The 12031-nt window shown below is 43.7% G+C and overlaps 1 protein-coding gene across 3 annotated transcripts in view; it reads left to right on the top strand.

The window, feature by feature from the left end:
• LOC135206643 (UPF0430 protein CG31712-like) overlaps positions 1 to 12031 on the top strand; it is a 67804-nt gene that overhangs the window by 32701 nt on the left and 23072 nt on the right. For all 3 annotated transcript variants that reach the window (XR_010312807.1, XR_010312806.1, XM_064237994.1), the window contains exon 2: positions 8999 to 9109. Coding sequence is in view for 1 of the 3 variants with exons in the window: in XM_064237994.1 (XP_064094064.1) it covers positions 8999 to 9109 (111 nt within the window). In the remaining 2 variants the exon portion in view is untranslated. The remainder of the gene's footprint in view (positions 1 to 8998; positions 9110 to 12031) is intronic.

Raw genomic sequence — 12031 nt, 5'->3', positions numbered from 1 at the left:
ATGGTTACATTCTGCAGGAATAAGAGTGTCCCTGTATCTCGACGATTGGCTTATCAGAGCATCGTCAGAAGAAAGGTGTCTGAAGGACCTTCACTTCACGTTAGCCTTGGCGAGGTCCCTGGGACTTCTGGTCAACCTCGAAAAGTCGCATCTGACCCCAAACACGTCCATCGTGTATCTGGGGATTCAGATGGATTCAGTGGCTTTTCGAGCGTTTCCGTCCAGGAACGACAGCTACAAGGCTTAGAGAGAGTTTCGGCCTTCATGGGAAGGAAGCTTGCTCGGCGAGGGAGTGGATGAGTCTGCTAGGGACCATTTCCTCCCGCTGGAAAAGTTTGTTTCCCTAGGAAGACTACACCTCAGGCCTCTCCAGTTTTCTTAGCAGAAGAATGGAGAGTCAAAGAGGATCTGGATGCGACCTTATTGATCACCGAATCGGTGAAGAACCATCTAAGATGGTGGTTAGATCCTCGGAAGTTTCGAGAGGGGTTGTCCCTAAAGCTTCTGAGCCCCGACCTAGTGTTGTTTTCCGACGCCTCGGTGTCGGGATGGGGAGCAACACTAGGAGGGAGGAAGTGTCAGGCACCTGGATGGGGGGAACAGGTGTCCTGGCACATCAATGTGAAGGAACTAGCGGCGGTTCCTGGCGCTACAGTTCTTCCAGCAAAAGGTTGCAGAGAAAGTGGTCCAAGTCAACTCGGACAACACCACAGCCCTTGCGTACCTAAAGAATCAGGGAGGTACACACTCCCGTCCTCTATTTTACTTAGCGAGGGAGATTCTGCTGTGGGGCACATGCGAGACGGATCAGGATCCTGACGAGTAATTTATCGTGCAGAGTCCAGAACGTTCAGAGCAGGACCTTGCTCAGGCAAGCCGACAGGATCAAGATCCTGCCTGCCGACGGAATGGACGTTGCACCAGGACGTCTGTCGAGAGCTCTGGAGACTGTGGGGCGTCCGTTAGTCGACCTATTTGCGACATCACGAACGAAGAGGTTGCCTCTTTATTGCTCCCCTGTGTTGGATCCGGGAGCAGTCGCTATAGACGCTCTGCTCTGGGACTGGACGAACCTAGACTTGCATGCCTTCCCGCCATTCAAGATCATGGGGGAAGTAGTAAGGAAGTTCGCGGCATTGGAGGGACGAGGTTGACCCTGATCGCCCCGATGTGGCCCGCGAAGGAATGGTTCAACGGAGGTCAATGTCCTTCATCATAGACTTTCCGAGGACGTTGCCCTGGAGGAAAGATCTACTCAGACAGCCCCACTTCGCAAGATATTCACCGAAACCTCTCCGCTCTGGGTCTGACTGCGTTCAGACTATCGAAAAGTTGGCCAGAGCGAGAGGTTTTTCTAAAGCAGCTGCGAAGGCGATCGCCTACGCAAGGAGGACTTCCTCGAGAGCTGTTTACCAGTCGAAGTGGGCTTCCTTCAGGGCATGGTGTAGAAAGGAGGGAATTTCCTCTTCCACTACCTCTGTGAGCCAGATAGCCGATTTCCTGCTATTTTTAAGAAATGTGCAGAAGCTGGCAGTCCCGACCATCAAGGGATATAAGAGTATGCTGTCAGCAGTCTTCCGACACAGAGGCCTAGACCTTACTGACAACAGAGATCTTCACGATCTCCTGAGATCATTTGAGACTTCCAAGATACCTCAGGCGAGGCCTCCTTCTTGGAACTTAGATTTAGTCCTTAGACTGTTGATGTCGAGTCCTTTCGAGCCTCTCCATGAAGCGTCTCTTAGGAACTTAACGAAGAAGGCTCTTTTCCTAACTGCTCTGGCGACGGCGAGAGAGTTAGCGAAATTCAAGCCATTTGTAAGCGAGTGGGCTTCAAAGGTGACAATGCGGTCTGCTCTTTGAGTCCCACTTTCTTAGCAAAGAATGAAAAACCCGTCTAACCCTTGGCCAAGGAGCTTTGAAATCAAGGGTATGACAAGCCTTGTGGGCCAAGAACCTGAGAGAGCCCTGTGCCCTGTCAGGGCTCTAAAGTTTTATGTCCACAAGACAAAGGAGGTACGAGGTCCCTCAGATAATCTGTGGTGTTCGGTTAAACGGCCCGATATACCATTATCCAAGAATGCTTTGGCGTTCTTTCTGAGGGACGTGATTAAGGAGGGTCATTCGTCTTACCAGAAGACCGATTTGAGCCTCTTGCGAGTGAAAGCTCACGAGGTCAGAGCTGTCGCAACCTCGCTTGCCTTCCAAAGGAACATGTCGATCAAGGACATCCTTGACGCCACCTTTTGGAGGAGCAATTCAGTATTCGCCTCACACTACTTGAGAGATGTGTGAACGATATACGAGGACTGTTTGTTCTCTTGGGCCATACGTTTCTGCAGACACAGTCTTGGGGGCTGAAGGTAGCTCTCTCCCTATCCCTTAGTTAGGTTTAGGTTATTAGTTTTTGTTGTTGTGTTCTTTGGTTGTGGTGAGTCTTTGGTGAAGACCTCCCATCTCTTAGCTTAGTGTTCAGGGGGTCTTGGATAGTTGGTCAGGTGGTGGTCAGTTGCTTCGTTGCCCTCATATGTATGGCTCTATGCTCTTGTCACGTCGAGGTCACGTCCCAGTTGACAGAGCATCCAGAGCGCACCAGCACTACAGGTCTCCACCTGGCTGGCAGCTCTGATTAAGCACAAGCAGGCTTAAGTGACAGTAATCACAGAGTCTACTTTGCTAACAGGTGAGGAACCAAGGTGTACATCATCTACTTAATTTAAGTTTCCTACAAATCCTATTCTGTCTCTTCCCACCATCCGAAGGTGGGATTCAGCTATATATATATCTGTCAGGTAAGTTTCATGAACAAAATGTTATTGTTATAATACAATTAAGTTTGTTCATACTTACCTGGCAGATATATATAATTAAGTGCCCACCCACCTCCCCTCAGGAGACAGTGGCACTGATAAAATATGAATAGAAAATGGGAATGGTTCCTGATATCCGCCTCCCAGCGGCGGGAATGGGTACTACCACCTGGCCGCCCACTGCGTGTGCCGCGAGTTTTGAAATTCTGTCGGACTTCGGAGAATACAGCTAAATATATATCTGCCAGGTAAGTATGAACAAACTTAATTGTATTATAACAATAACATTTCTATGAAGTATTTGCCATTCCATGACTGTCCTTTTTCTTTGATGATCCACATTAACCATTTGGCTGTGAAACAGAAAGATTCCCAAACATTCAGGAAATTTCACAACTTGGCGATAACACACGTCAAGGCTAATATCATCCAACTTTGCAGCCCAAATGATGTCATTTTTATGATTTGGCTTCCTGACTGTGTAAATGAAGAATTCATCTGATGCGGCAACATGGAGAAAGTCCGCTTCATCTCAATCTTTAAGAAATGAACCACAAAACCATGCACAGACTTCTCTGTTGCTGAATGATGTGGGGCTTGCTGATAAATAACATGAAATGGCTTGATACCAGATTTTTTCAACTCACGATATACAGCACCTATATCTTCTCTTTTTTCCCCTTTTTGTTTCTAGTTCAAGCGCCAATTTACGTAAAGCCTTTCTTGGTTTACCCACTGCCTCAGCTATGATGTCTTTTGACACCCGAGAAAGGACTTCGGGCCTTCCAAGATTCTCACTCTTTTTGCAATGACAGTCACATGGATTTTTGTTTCAGTTTCTTGTAACAAAGGATTCATCTCATTATTTTAATGTATATATTAAGCTATCCAGGAACGTGAAATGATGGATGCGCCAGCATCCCTGGCGCCTCTGAGGGTTATAGCCCATATTCGGTCATTACATATGATTTCCTCTGAGTCGTTAGCCATGGCTGTATCTAACTCAGTCACTCAGTCTGAAAATACAAGAAATGTAAAGTGAAAAGTAGCTTAATAGAAACTTAACCCTGGATAGATTTCACTAGATTGGTACCCTGTTAAAGGCGCGTGCAGGTCGAGCTCGACCCGAGCGCCCAGAAAAATTTGTGAAAATTCAATTTTTACTAGAATGCTTTACATTTTATTTTCTAAAATCAATTTAAGCATTGATAAAAACTACTGAAAAGATAAATCGTACCCTTCTACAAATTAAATATTACAAATATAATTAAAAAATAAGTATATATACAAAAAATAATTTACGAAAATGTTTACAAAAAATACAAAATAAGCTATATATACACACAAAAATTGAGGGAATCCTTCTTAAAACTACTACTTACAATATGAGACTGCCAGAAAAGGTGGAAAAGGTGTCAGACCCATAGAGGTCAAAATCTGAAAAGAGAAAAAGTTTTTTGGCCAAAAAAAATTGTCAAAATTTCATAATTTTTTTTGGTACCTAAATGAAATAGGAAATGGTTAATTTTTATAGAATAAACTCTTATTATCCTAGAATGGAAGTAGTATGTAAGAAGATCTGCACTAAGATGTAATTTACTGTTATATCGAGGCAAAATCTAAAGGTAATTTTTTTACCTCCTAGGTTCACCATGAAAATTTCTTATAAAAATCATTATAACTACCGTATATACTCATGTATCATGCGACATTTGAAACCCTAATTTGGGAGCTGATTTTAACCCTTAAACGCTGAGCTAGTATTTCCGAAAGTGTCTCCCGTATGCTGGCGGCGTTTGCGAGTGAGCACCGAAGCGGAAAAAAAGTTTGTTCCGATACGTCATACAAACCATTGGTCCTTTAACAATAGGAATGTAACTTGCGGCAGCTGGAACCGGTCGTAAGCTTCGAACAAGGGAGTACGGTAGTTAACTGCTTGTCTGACAGTCGGCGCACTGCGCGACTGGGAGGAGAAGAATCACTTTGCTTTCGGCTGCGCTGGGTGACAGACGTGTTCTCCACTTCTCTCTGCCCGCCGTCGTCGCATGCTTCATTCTTCAAACTTTGGTTTGCCTTCTCTTACTAGTGTGTTTGTGTGAAAATCCTGTAAGTATTTTCATTTTATTATGGATTCTTGTGAGCTGGAGAGTTCCCATCAGCCGCATATGCCCTGGTGTGGAGGGCCGTAAGTGTGGGGCCTTCCGCTCCTTTCCTGAAGTTGACCCTCATGATTTATGTGCTTGGTGTCGGGGGCGCGAATGCTCTCGCACCGAGCCCTGTGATATTTGTTGTGTGTGGTCGGAGGAGCAGTGGGCACGATTTGAGGGGAGGAGGAAGCGACGTAAGCCTTCCAGGGAGTCTACGGAAAGTTTTCCGGCTACTCCCCTGGTCTCGGACACGTTGTCTTCTTTCCTCCCTCCATCTCAACTCCCGCGTATGGCTCCCTCCCCTTCGTGGGGAGTTTCTCGCTCCTCTTCGCCCGATCCGTTGAGCGTGGAGGAGAGGGCGAGAGACCCCGACATTCAGTTGTACTCGGGGTCTTCTGTTCGCTTGGGGTGGGACTTGTCCCCCCCGGGCGAGGGGGAGCCCCCCTACTAACCCGACCTTTGCTCCCTCAGGTATGCCTGCCGTGGGTGACAACCTCGACCAGGTTTGGTTCTCGCCGGGTCTCCAGGGGACACCGAGTGTTCAGGGGCTGCTGCATCACCTGGCGAGTGGCTCTGCTCCATTAACACACGGCCCGGTAACCACCACTACCACCACCGTCTCGACCCCAGGGTATGCCACCCCTCCTCACCTGGTGTACACTCAACATGTAACCATGGCAACACCTTCAGCTGCTATCCAGGCGCCGCTTCCAGGTATTCTGAGGAGGGTCGTGACTCCGCCGCCTGGGTTCGCTGCTCTCGCCTCAGCCCCCGACTTCCGGTGCCACAAGAGCTCGCCCCTGGACTTGCCGCCAGTACACAGGATGTCACTGGCCGCTGCCTTGCCTCCTGCCGTACCTGGACCAACCCCTGCTGACATTGTTCCTGCCTGTGGTGTTGCTGCTCCAGTCGCGGGTCCTTCCGGACAGGTGCAGCTGGGCCGTGTTGCATCGGCAATTGCCCCGGCTCCGTCCTGGATGGAGCACCTGACGACTGTCCTGAGGAAGCTGATGAAGAAGAAGAAGAAGAAAAAGAAGAGGAAGGTGTCGTCGTCCGTCGTCTTCATTGTCGTCTTCATCGTCTTCTTTGTCGTTGTCTGCTGCCGCCTCTTCCCCTTCGACTTCCAAGGCTTCACAACCGAGGAAGAAGGAGGCCGCCTCCTTCCCTCCTAAAAAGTCTCCTTCGGGAGCTTATAAGGGCCCGTCTCACTCCGATGTGACGGGAGAGTCTTCTGCTGGTCCTCCCACTCCTTCGGGAGCGGGGCCCGTCTCTCCTTCCGCAAGGAAGAAGAAGACGGGGACCAGAGGGGTACAGGCTACCTCCTCACCTGGTGCTGGGGCTCTGCCGCTACATCAGGTTCCGTCTCAGCCTCTTGTTCGCGAGAGGTACCGGGTGTGCGGTCGCCCGCGGGTGACCGTGCAGCCAAAGTCCAGGCTTCCGAGTTCGCTCGGCGCCAGGACTGAGGCATGGAGCGGAAGGCTGGTGAGAGTCACTCAGGTGACTCCCGCCAGACTAGCGATACGCGGGTACCCAGGGTTGACGCGACGGTCCCAGACCGGCCGCAGGCTGAGGCAAGGAACAAGAACAAACTAGAGAACCAAAGAGAGTAAGAACTTCATCTTCACCTCCACCTGCTCAAAGTATGGAGATTTCCAAACCCCATAAAAAAAGTATAACGAGTGAAGCCAACAGCGAGGATGCTTCTGCCCCTGAACAACCAAGGAATCAAGTCCCTTGGATAAAAACAAAGTATTAGTTGAGGTCTACTCTGCTCCATATCAAAAAGCTAATAAAAAATATAATGGAGCTAATCATAAGCCACATATCTCAAGACAATCAAAAGAAAGTCTTATAAAGTCCCATAAGGAAAATAAATTAAAAAAGATTGAAAGATAGTATAGATTACAGTAGAATTTCCCTGGGCAGATCCTAGCACTAAAAATCCAATCTGGACATTTTACAATGGAACTGTAAGGGACTCAGGACTCATTCAGAAATTCTAGAAGTATTACTGCCTCACTCAGGAATTCAACCAGAAAGATGCGTTTCCTTATTGCCCTTGCCTTTGCCTCAGCCAGAAGAGTGAGCAAAGTTGTAGCCCTAGATAAGAGAGTTGGTTTCTCTAATGGAGATGCTTTAGTCTCCTTTACTGTAGGCCTCCTCGCTAAGAATGAAAATCCTACGAAACCTTGGCCTCGTTCTTTTACTATTAAGAACTTGTCTAGCATAGTAGGAGTGGAAGGTAAAGAAAGGACTCTGTCCAGTGAGAGCTCTGAAGTTTACATTCACCGGACTGAAAACATAAGAGGACCTTCCAATAGCTTATGGTGGCCTGTTCAGGACCCCTCACGTCCTCTCTCTAAGAACGCCCTTTCGTACTTTCTTAGAGACCTCATTCGGGATGCCCATTTCCAGATAGCAATGGAGGCTCTACCTTTATTGAAGGTAAAGGCTCATGAGATTAGAGTAGTGGCTACATCTCTGGCCTTAGCTATAATCTTTAGTTGGCTTCCATTTGCCAGTCCACATACTGAAAATGTAAGTCAGTCTTTGTGAATCATTATCTTAAAGAAGTGGAAATGATTTTTAATGATTACAGTACCTTGGGTCCATTGGTGGTGGCTGGCATGGTGATGGGAGAACAAGTATAGGAAGGATTCCTTCCTACCTTACTCTTCGCCTTGAAAACTGATGTTGAGTCCTAGGAGAGTCTGTGGGTACATGGTACTGGATACTCTCTAGAATCATTGGTAGGGTGGTGGTTTTTAATATTTGGTGTAGGCAATTTTGTTGGTTTTCTGGCTTTATGTTGTTGTTCATGGTACTGTGCCTAGGGCAGGGGCAATGTCTGTGCTTTACTAGCGCTTGGTGAATTCCTTGCTTTACGGTCCCCCCTATGTAGTAGGTGACCCTGGTCTCACACCACACCTCTTAATAGTTGAGAGTAGCTGCCCCAGAAGCAGTTATGTTAATGCTGGCAAGATTTTTCTATTTGCATGCTTTTATCAGTTATAATTGCAGTAGATTTTTGCCCATGAATCCCACCCCCTAGCAATGTGGGAATCAGCTATGTAATTACTTGGTAAGTTACTTGAATAAAAATATTTTTATAAAATGTTTTATTTATACTTAGCAAGTATATAATTACAGAATGGAAGGCCACCCTCCTCCCCTCTCATGGATGATAAGGCATAAATGAAATTGAGCTAATTTGCAGTGTTGTTTTTTGCATATTCCCAGTAGTGGGCGGGGTACAGTCCTACCCCAAAGCAAAAGAATCGCTACAGTACTGCGATTTTCAATTTTTAGCTACTGGTACTTAGAAATTCTTAGCTTTGTAATTACTTGGTAAGTATAGATAAAATATTTTATTATACAAATATATTTTTCTGATATTTCTTTGCAAAATTTTAATTATAACTGACATGCTATTATAAAAGATAAGAATTAAACCCATCAGCCCTTGGGTATGTTTATGAGCAAATAAACAAAAAGATGTCATGGGAGAAACAGAAGCACAACATGCCCTCTTGAAGCCGTGATCACAGCTAACTCATGAGTTGCATACAATTGTTGATCTGAGCCAGTCTAAAAGTTGCCATTAGTGAATTTATGGGCCATAGAAGTAATGAAACCTCTTTCCTGCTCGATTCCTCCAAATCGATGGCACGTAATATTGATGCTCACCATGAGTGAACCTGCTCACAACTCAAAACCTGTTATTTTTACTCCTATGATGGTTATCTGTCCATTAAGGGTTATGGAATATGGCCATTTTAAATTTTATTTGTCATTACCTCATAACTATATTTTTTCTCAGGTTATTTATCCAGTATTTGCTATATTTCTCTTTGTGTCATCTGCTTAAAGGTCCTGATGATAAACTGTTTGGATTAGTGTACCTTCAGCAGATAAATTTTATCTAGAGGCCACTGAAAACTATGCAATGTACAGGTTTTTTTACAAGTGTTTTTAAGATGTAGTGGGGTTCAATTGTTTAATTCTCAGGTTTTTTATTTTGACATTTTATTTATCTTGCAGCCGAAAGCTTTCAAGGTCATCATCCTCATCCACTAGTAGTGATGAAGACCCAAGAACAAGAGAAAAGAAAATCGATGAAGTTGACAGATTAGCAGAGTTGGAAAGAGTTAGGTATGTGAATTAATCAAGTTTTCAGCCATAATTAGTTTTCTAGTTTTTATTATATAAATTTTGTTTTTAACAACTGATGAAAATTTTCTCTTTGATGGTACTACAGGTATTCCTCATTTAACGATGTACTCGTTTTACAACAACTTGGAATTACGACAACAACAGAGAGAGAGAGAGAGAGAGAGAGAGAGAGAGAGAGAGAGAGAGAGAGAGAGAGAGAGAGAGAGAGAGAGAGAGAGAGAGAGAGAGAGAGAATAAACTGAAAATAAAATCATTGCCAATGGTGGCCAAGAGAAAGGCTATTCAGTGCCAATAATCTAGCCTTGCCTAGGTTTTGAAAACCTTGAAATCTATGGCTAAAATAATAAATAAGGCTTTTATACTGGCGCAATAAAAGCTAACAACAAAGCAAGCAAAGCTCCCCAGTTATGTTAATCGTACCAACTCTCAAAATGACCCTCAGCCACACTTTCCTCTCTGACGTTACTTTATTCGACAGTACAATTGGTTCACCAATAGATACACACAGAAATTTCACACACTCTTACTTACCATCAATGACTGACTTTAGGGTGAAACGCTGTGTTGTCGCTAACCATCACTAACTATCCATCCACCACTTTGCTCTCTCTCTCTCTCTCTCTCTCTCTCTCTCTCTCTCTCTCTCTCTCTCTCTCTCTCTCTCTCTACTCTCTCTCTTCAGAAAGCACACGCACTTACACACTACCATACAGCAACACCAAACACAAATATGACACATCGAACATACGAAAACATTTAAACTCGATTACTCCTGACAATTACAGACAACCCTATGACTCTCTCTCTCTCTCTCTCTCTCTCTCTCTCTCTCTCTCTCTCTCTCTCTCTCTCTCTCTCTCTCTCTCTCTCGAAGACGTTGTCAAATGTAATATACTTTGTAAAGAAAAACTCTACATTCTATGGTTTGGGAACTCCACTGGTTGGCTTGATTCAGCCGCCATTAGTTTGTTGGATGGCTGAACAGGTGGCACTACTGTGGTGGGATCACAAGCTTAAAAAACAAGCGGGGAAATCCCCCCACATAAACCTAATCATTCCAGCTGCCCAACTCACCTTCAGTCACTCTTTCTTCTTTACACAACAAAATACACGCAGGACAATTGTCCTATACCTACAAAAAAAAAAAAAAAAAAAAAAACACACAACACACAAAACCACACGGTCTTACCCTAACACTCCAGATACTCCGGGCTTTGCTCTGCTGTCTGCCGTTGAGGTCGCAGCAGATGACCACCACCAAACCCACAACCAAAACAACACAACAACAAAACAGGACAACAACCCACAACAACAACAACACCCAAACCACACCCCACAATCAACAACAACAAACAAACAAGGAACACAACCACAACCTAACAACACAGCAAACAACCAAGGAACATAACCACAACCTAACAACACAATCACCAACCAAGGAACACTACCTCACATATAACAACAAAACACAACAAAAGACCACTGCACAAACAACACAAAAAAGGCAACACACACACCCACTAACAATGCCAAGAGATCACAACAAAACACAAAACTCAACCAATTTCCAATGCCTTCAAATAACTGCTTCCAACACTACTAACTCTCACCAGCTCTTACCAAAGACTGACTGAAAAACTCACTCAAAACACAGAACTCTAACAATCAACAGCACCAGCAGACAACCCAGAACCTACCAACAACCAATTCAGTCATTAACTATCCATACAGCAATTACACACTCTCTCTCTCTCTCTCTCTCTCTCTCTCTCTCTCTCTCTCTCTCTCTCTCTCTCTCTCTCTCTCTCTCTCAGACGTTGTCAAATGGAACTCCATAACTCCTCCATACCACATTTGTTTACAACTTCAAGACAGGAAAAATCATGCCATTTCTCCTTTGTTTTAGTGAAAGGAATTGTTAGAAATGAAAAGAAAATATGTGAATTCTAAGTAATGAAAAGAAAATGTGTTAAGTCAAAAATTGTGTTATATTAACTTGAAAATAATATATTTTTTAAAATATCCACTTGAGAAGTCTCTACCAAGTCAATCCTTTAGATCAACACAATGAGACATTTGGTAATGTTCAACCCCATTTTTACTGTATATATTAGGACTTTAGGATATGTCCCTTGTAATGTTGCATTTTGATTCTAGCAATAAGCCTAGCCTATGTTAGCAGTTGCTACTGTAGCCTAGTCTATGATTCTGACATCTAAACCTAAGAAGCTAGCTTAGAATATGCCAATAAAATGTATAAATAATCAGTATGTACTCATTTCAAATAATTATTGATTAACCATTAACTATAATAATAATAAAAAAAAAAAAGCTTCCAACCTTTTGGTTACGTTCAACACTACGAGTATCGAACGATCGCCAAGCAACCACTTTTACCTAGCACTCAGTTTAGTAATCATAAATTGTCATTATCTCTTCAACTACTGAAACTACCAAACAGTATAATAACCATTTATTTCTATTCTTTATTTTATCTCTACCTAATGGAGATACAGAGTTACCGACAGCTATAATGAAACATGATATTAAAACAGAAGAAGAATTCTAGAAAATATTTGCTGGCTTTGACGATAGCAGTCTTGGATTAATTTTATATTTTATGATATTTAATTCACAAATGTTTTTTTTTATTAAATGTGTTGCATGAATAAGTTTTTCTATTTACAGTATCCTTTTACCAATAGAATAAAAAAATACGATTCTCTGTGAATCATGAATGAAGAAGTTATCGGCTGACGAAATACAAATGGCGGCCGCCAGTAGAGCTTTCGTTTACATTCGGGAAATGAAGGTACATTGTACTTATTATAGCCTAGAACAGCCTTAAATTAAAAACAACATAACAATAATAATGCATTCTTAGATAAGTAAAACAACATA

This window comes from Macrobrachium nipponense, chromosome 31, assembly GCF_015104395.2.
Source record: "Macrobrachium nipponense isolate FS-2020 chromosome 31, ASM1510439v2, whole genome shotgun sequence".
Classification (NCBI taxonomy): domain Eukaryota; kingdom Metazoa; phylum Arthropoda; class Malacostraca; order Decapoda; family Palaemonidae; genus Macrobrachium; species Macrobrachium nipponense.
Note: the sequence above shows the minus strand (reverse complement) of the source record. Positions and strands in the feature narration are given on the sequence as shown.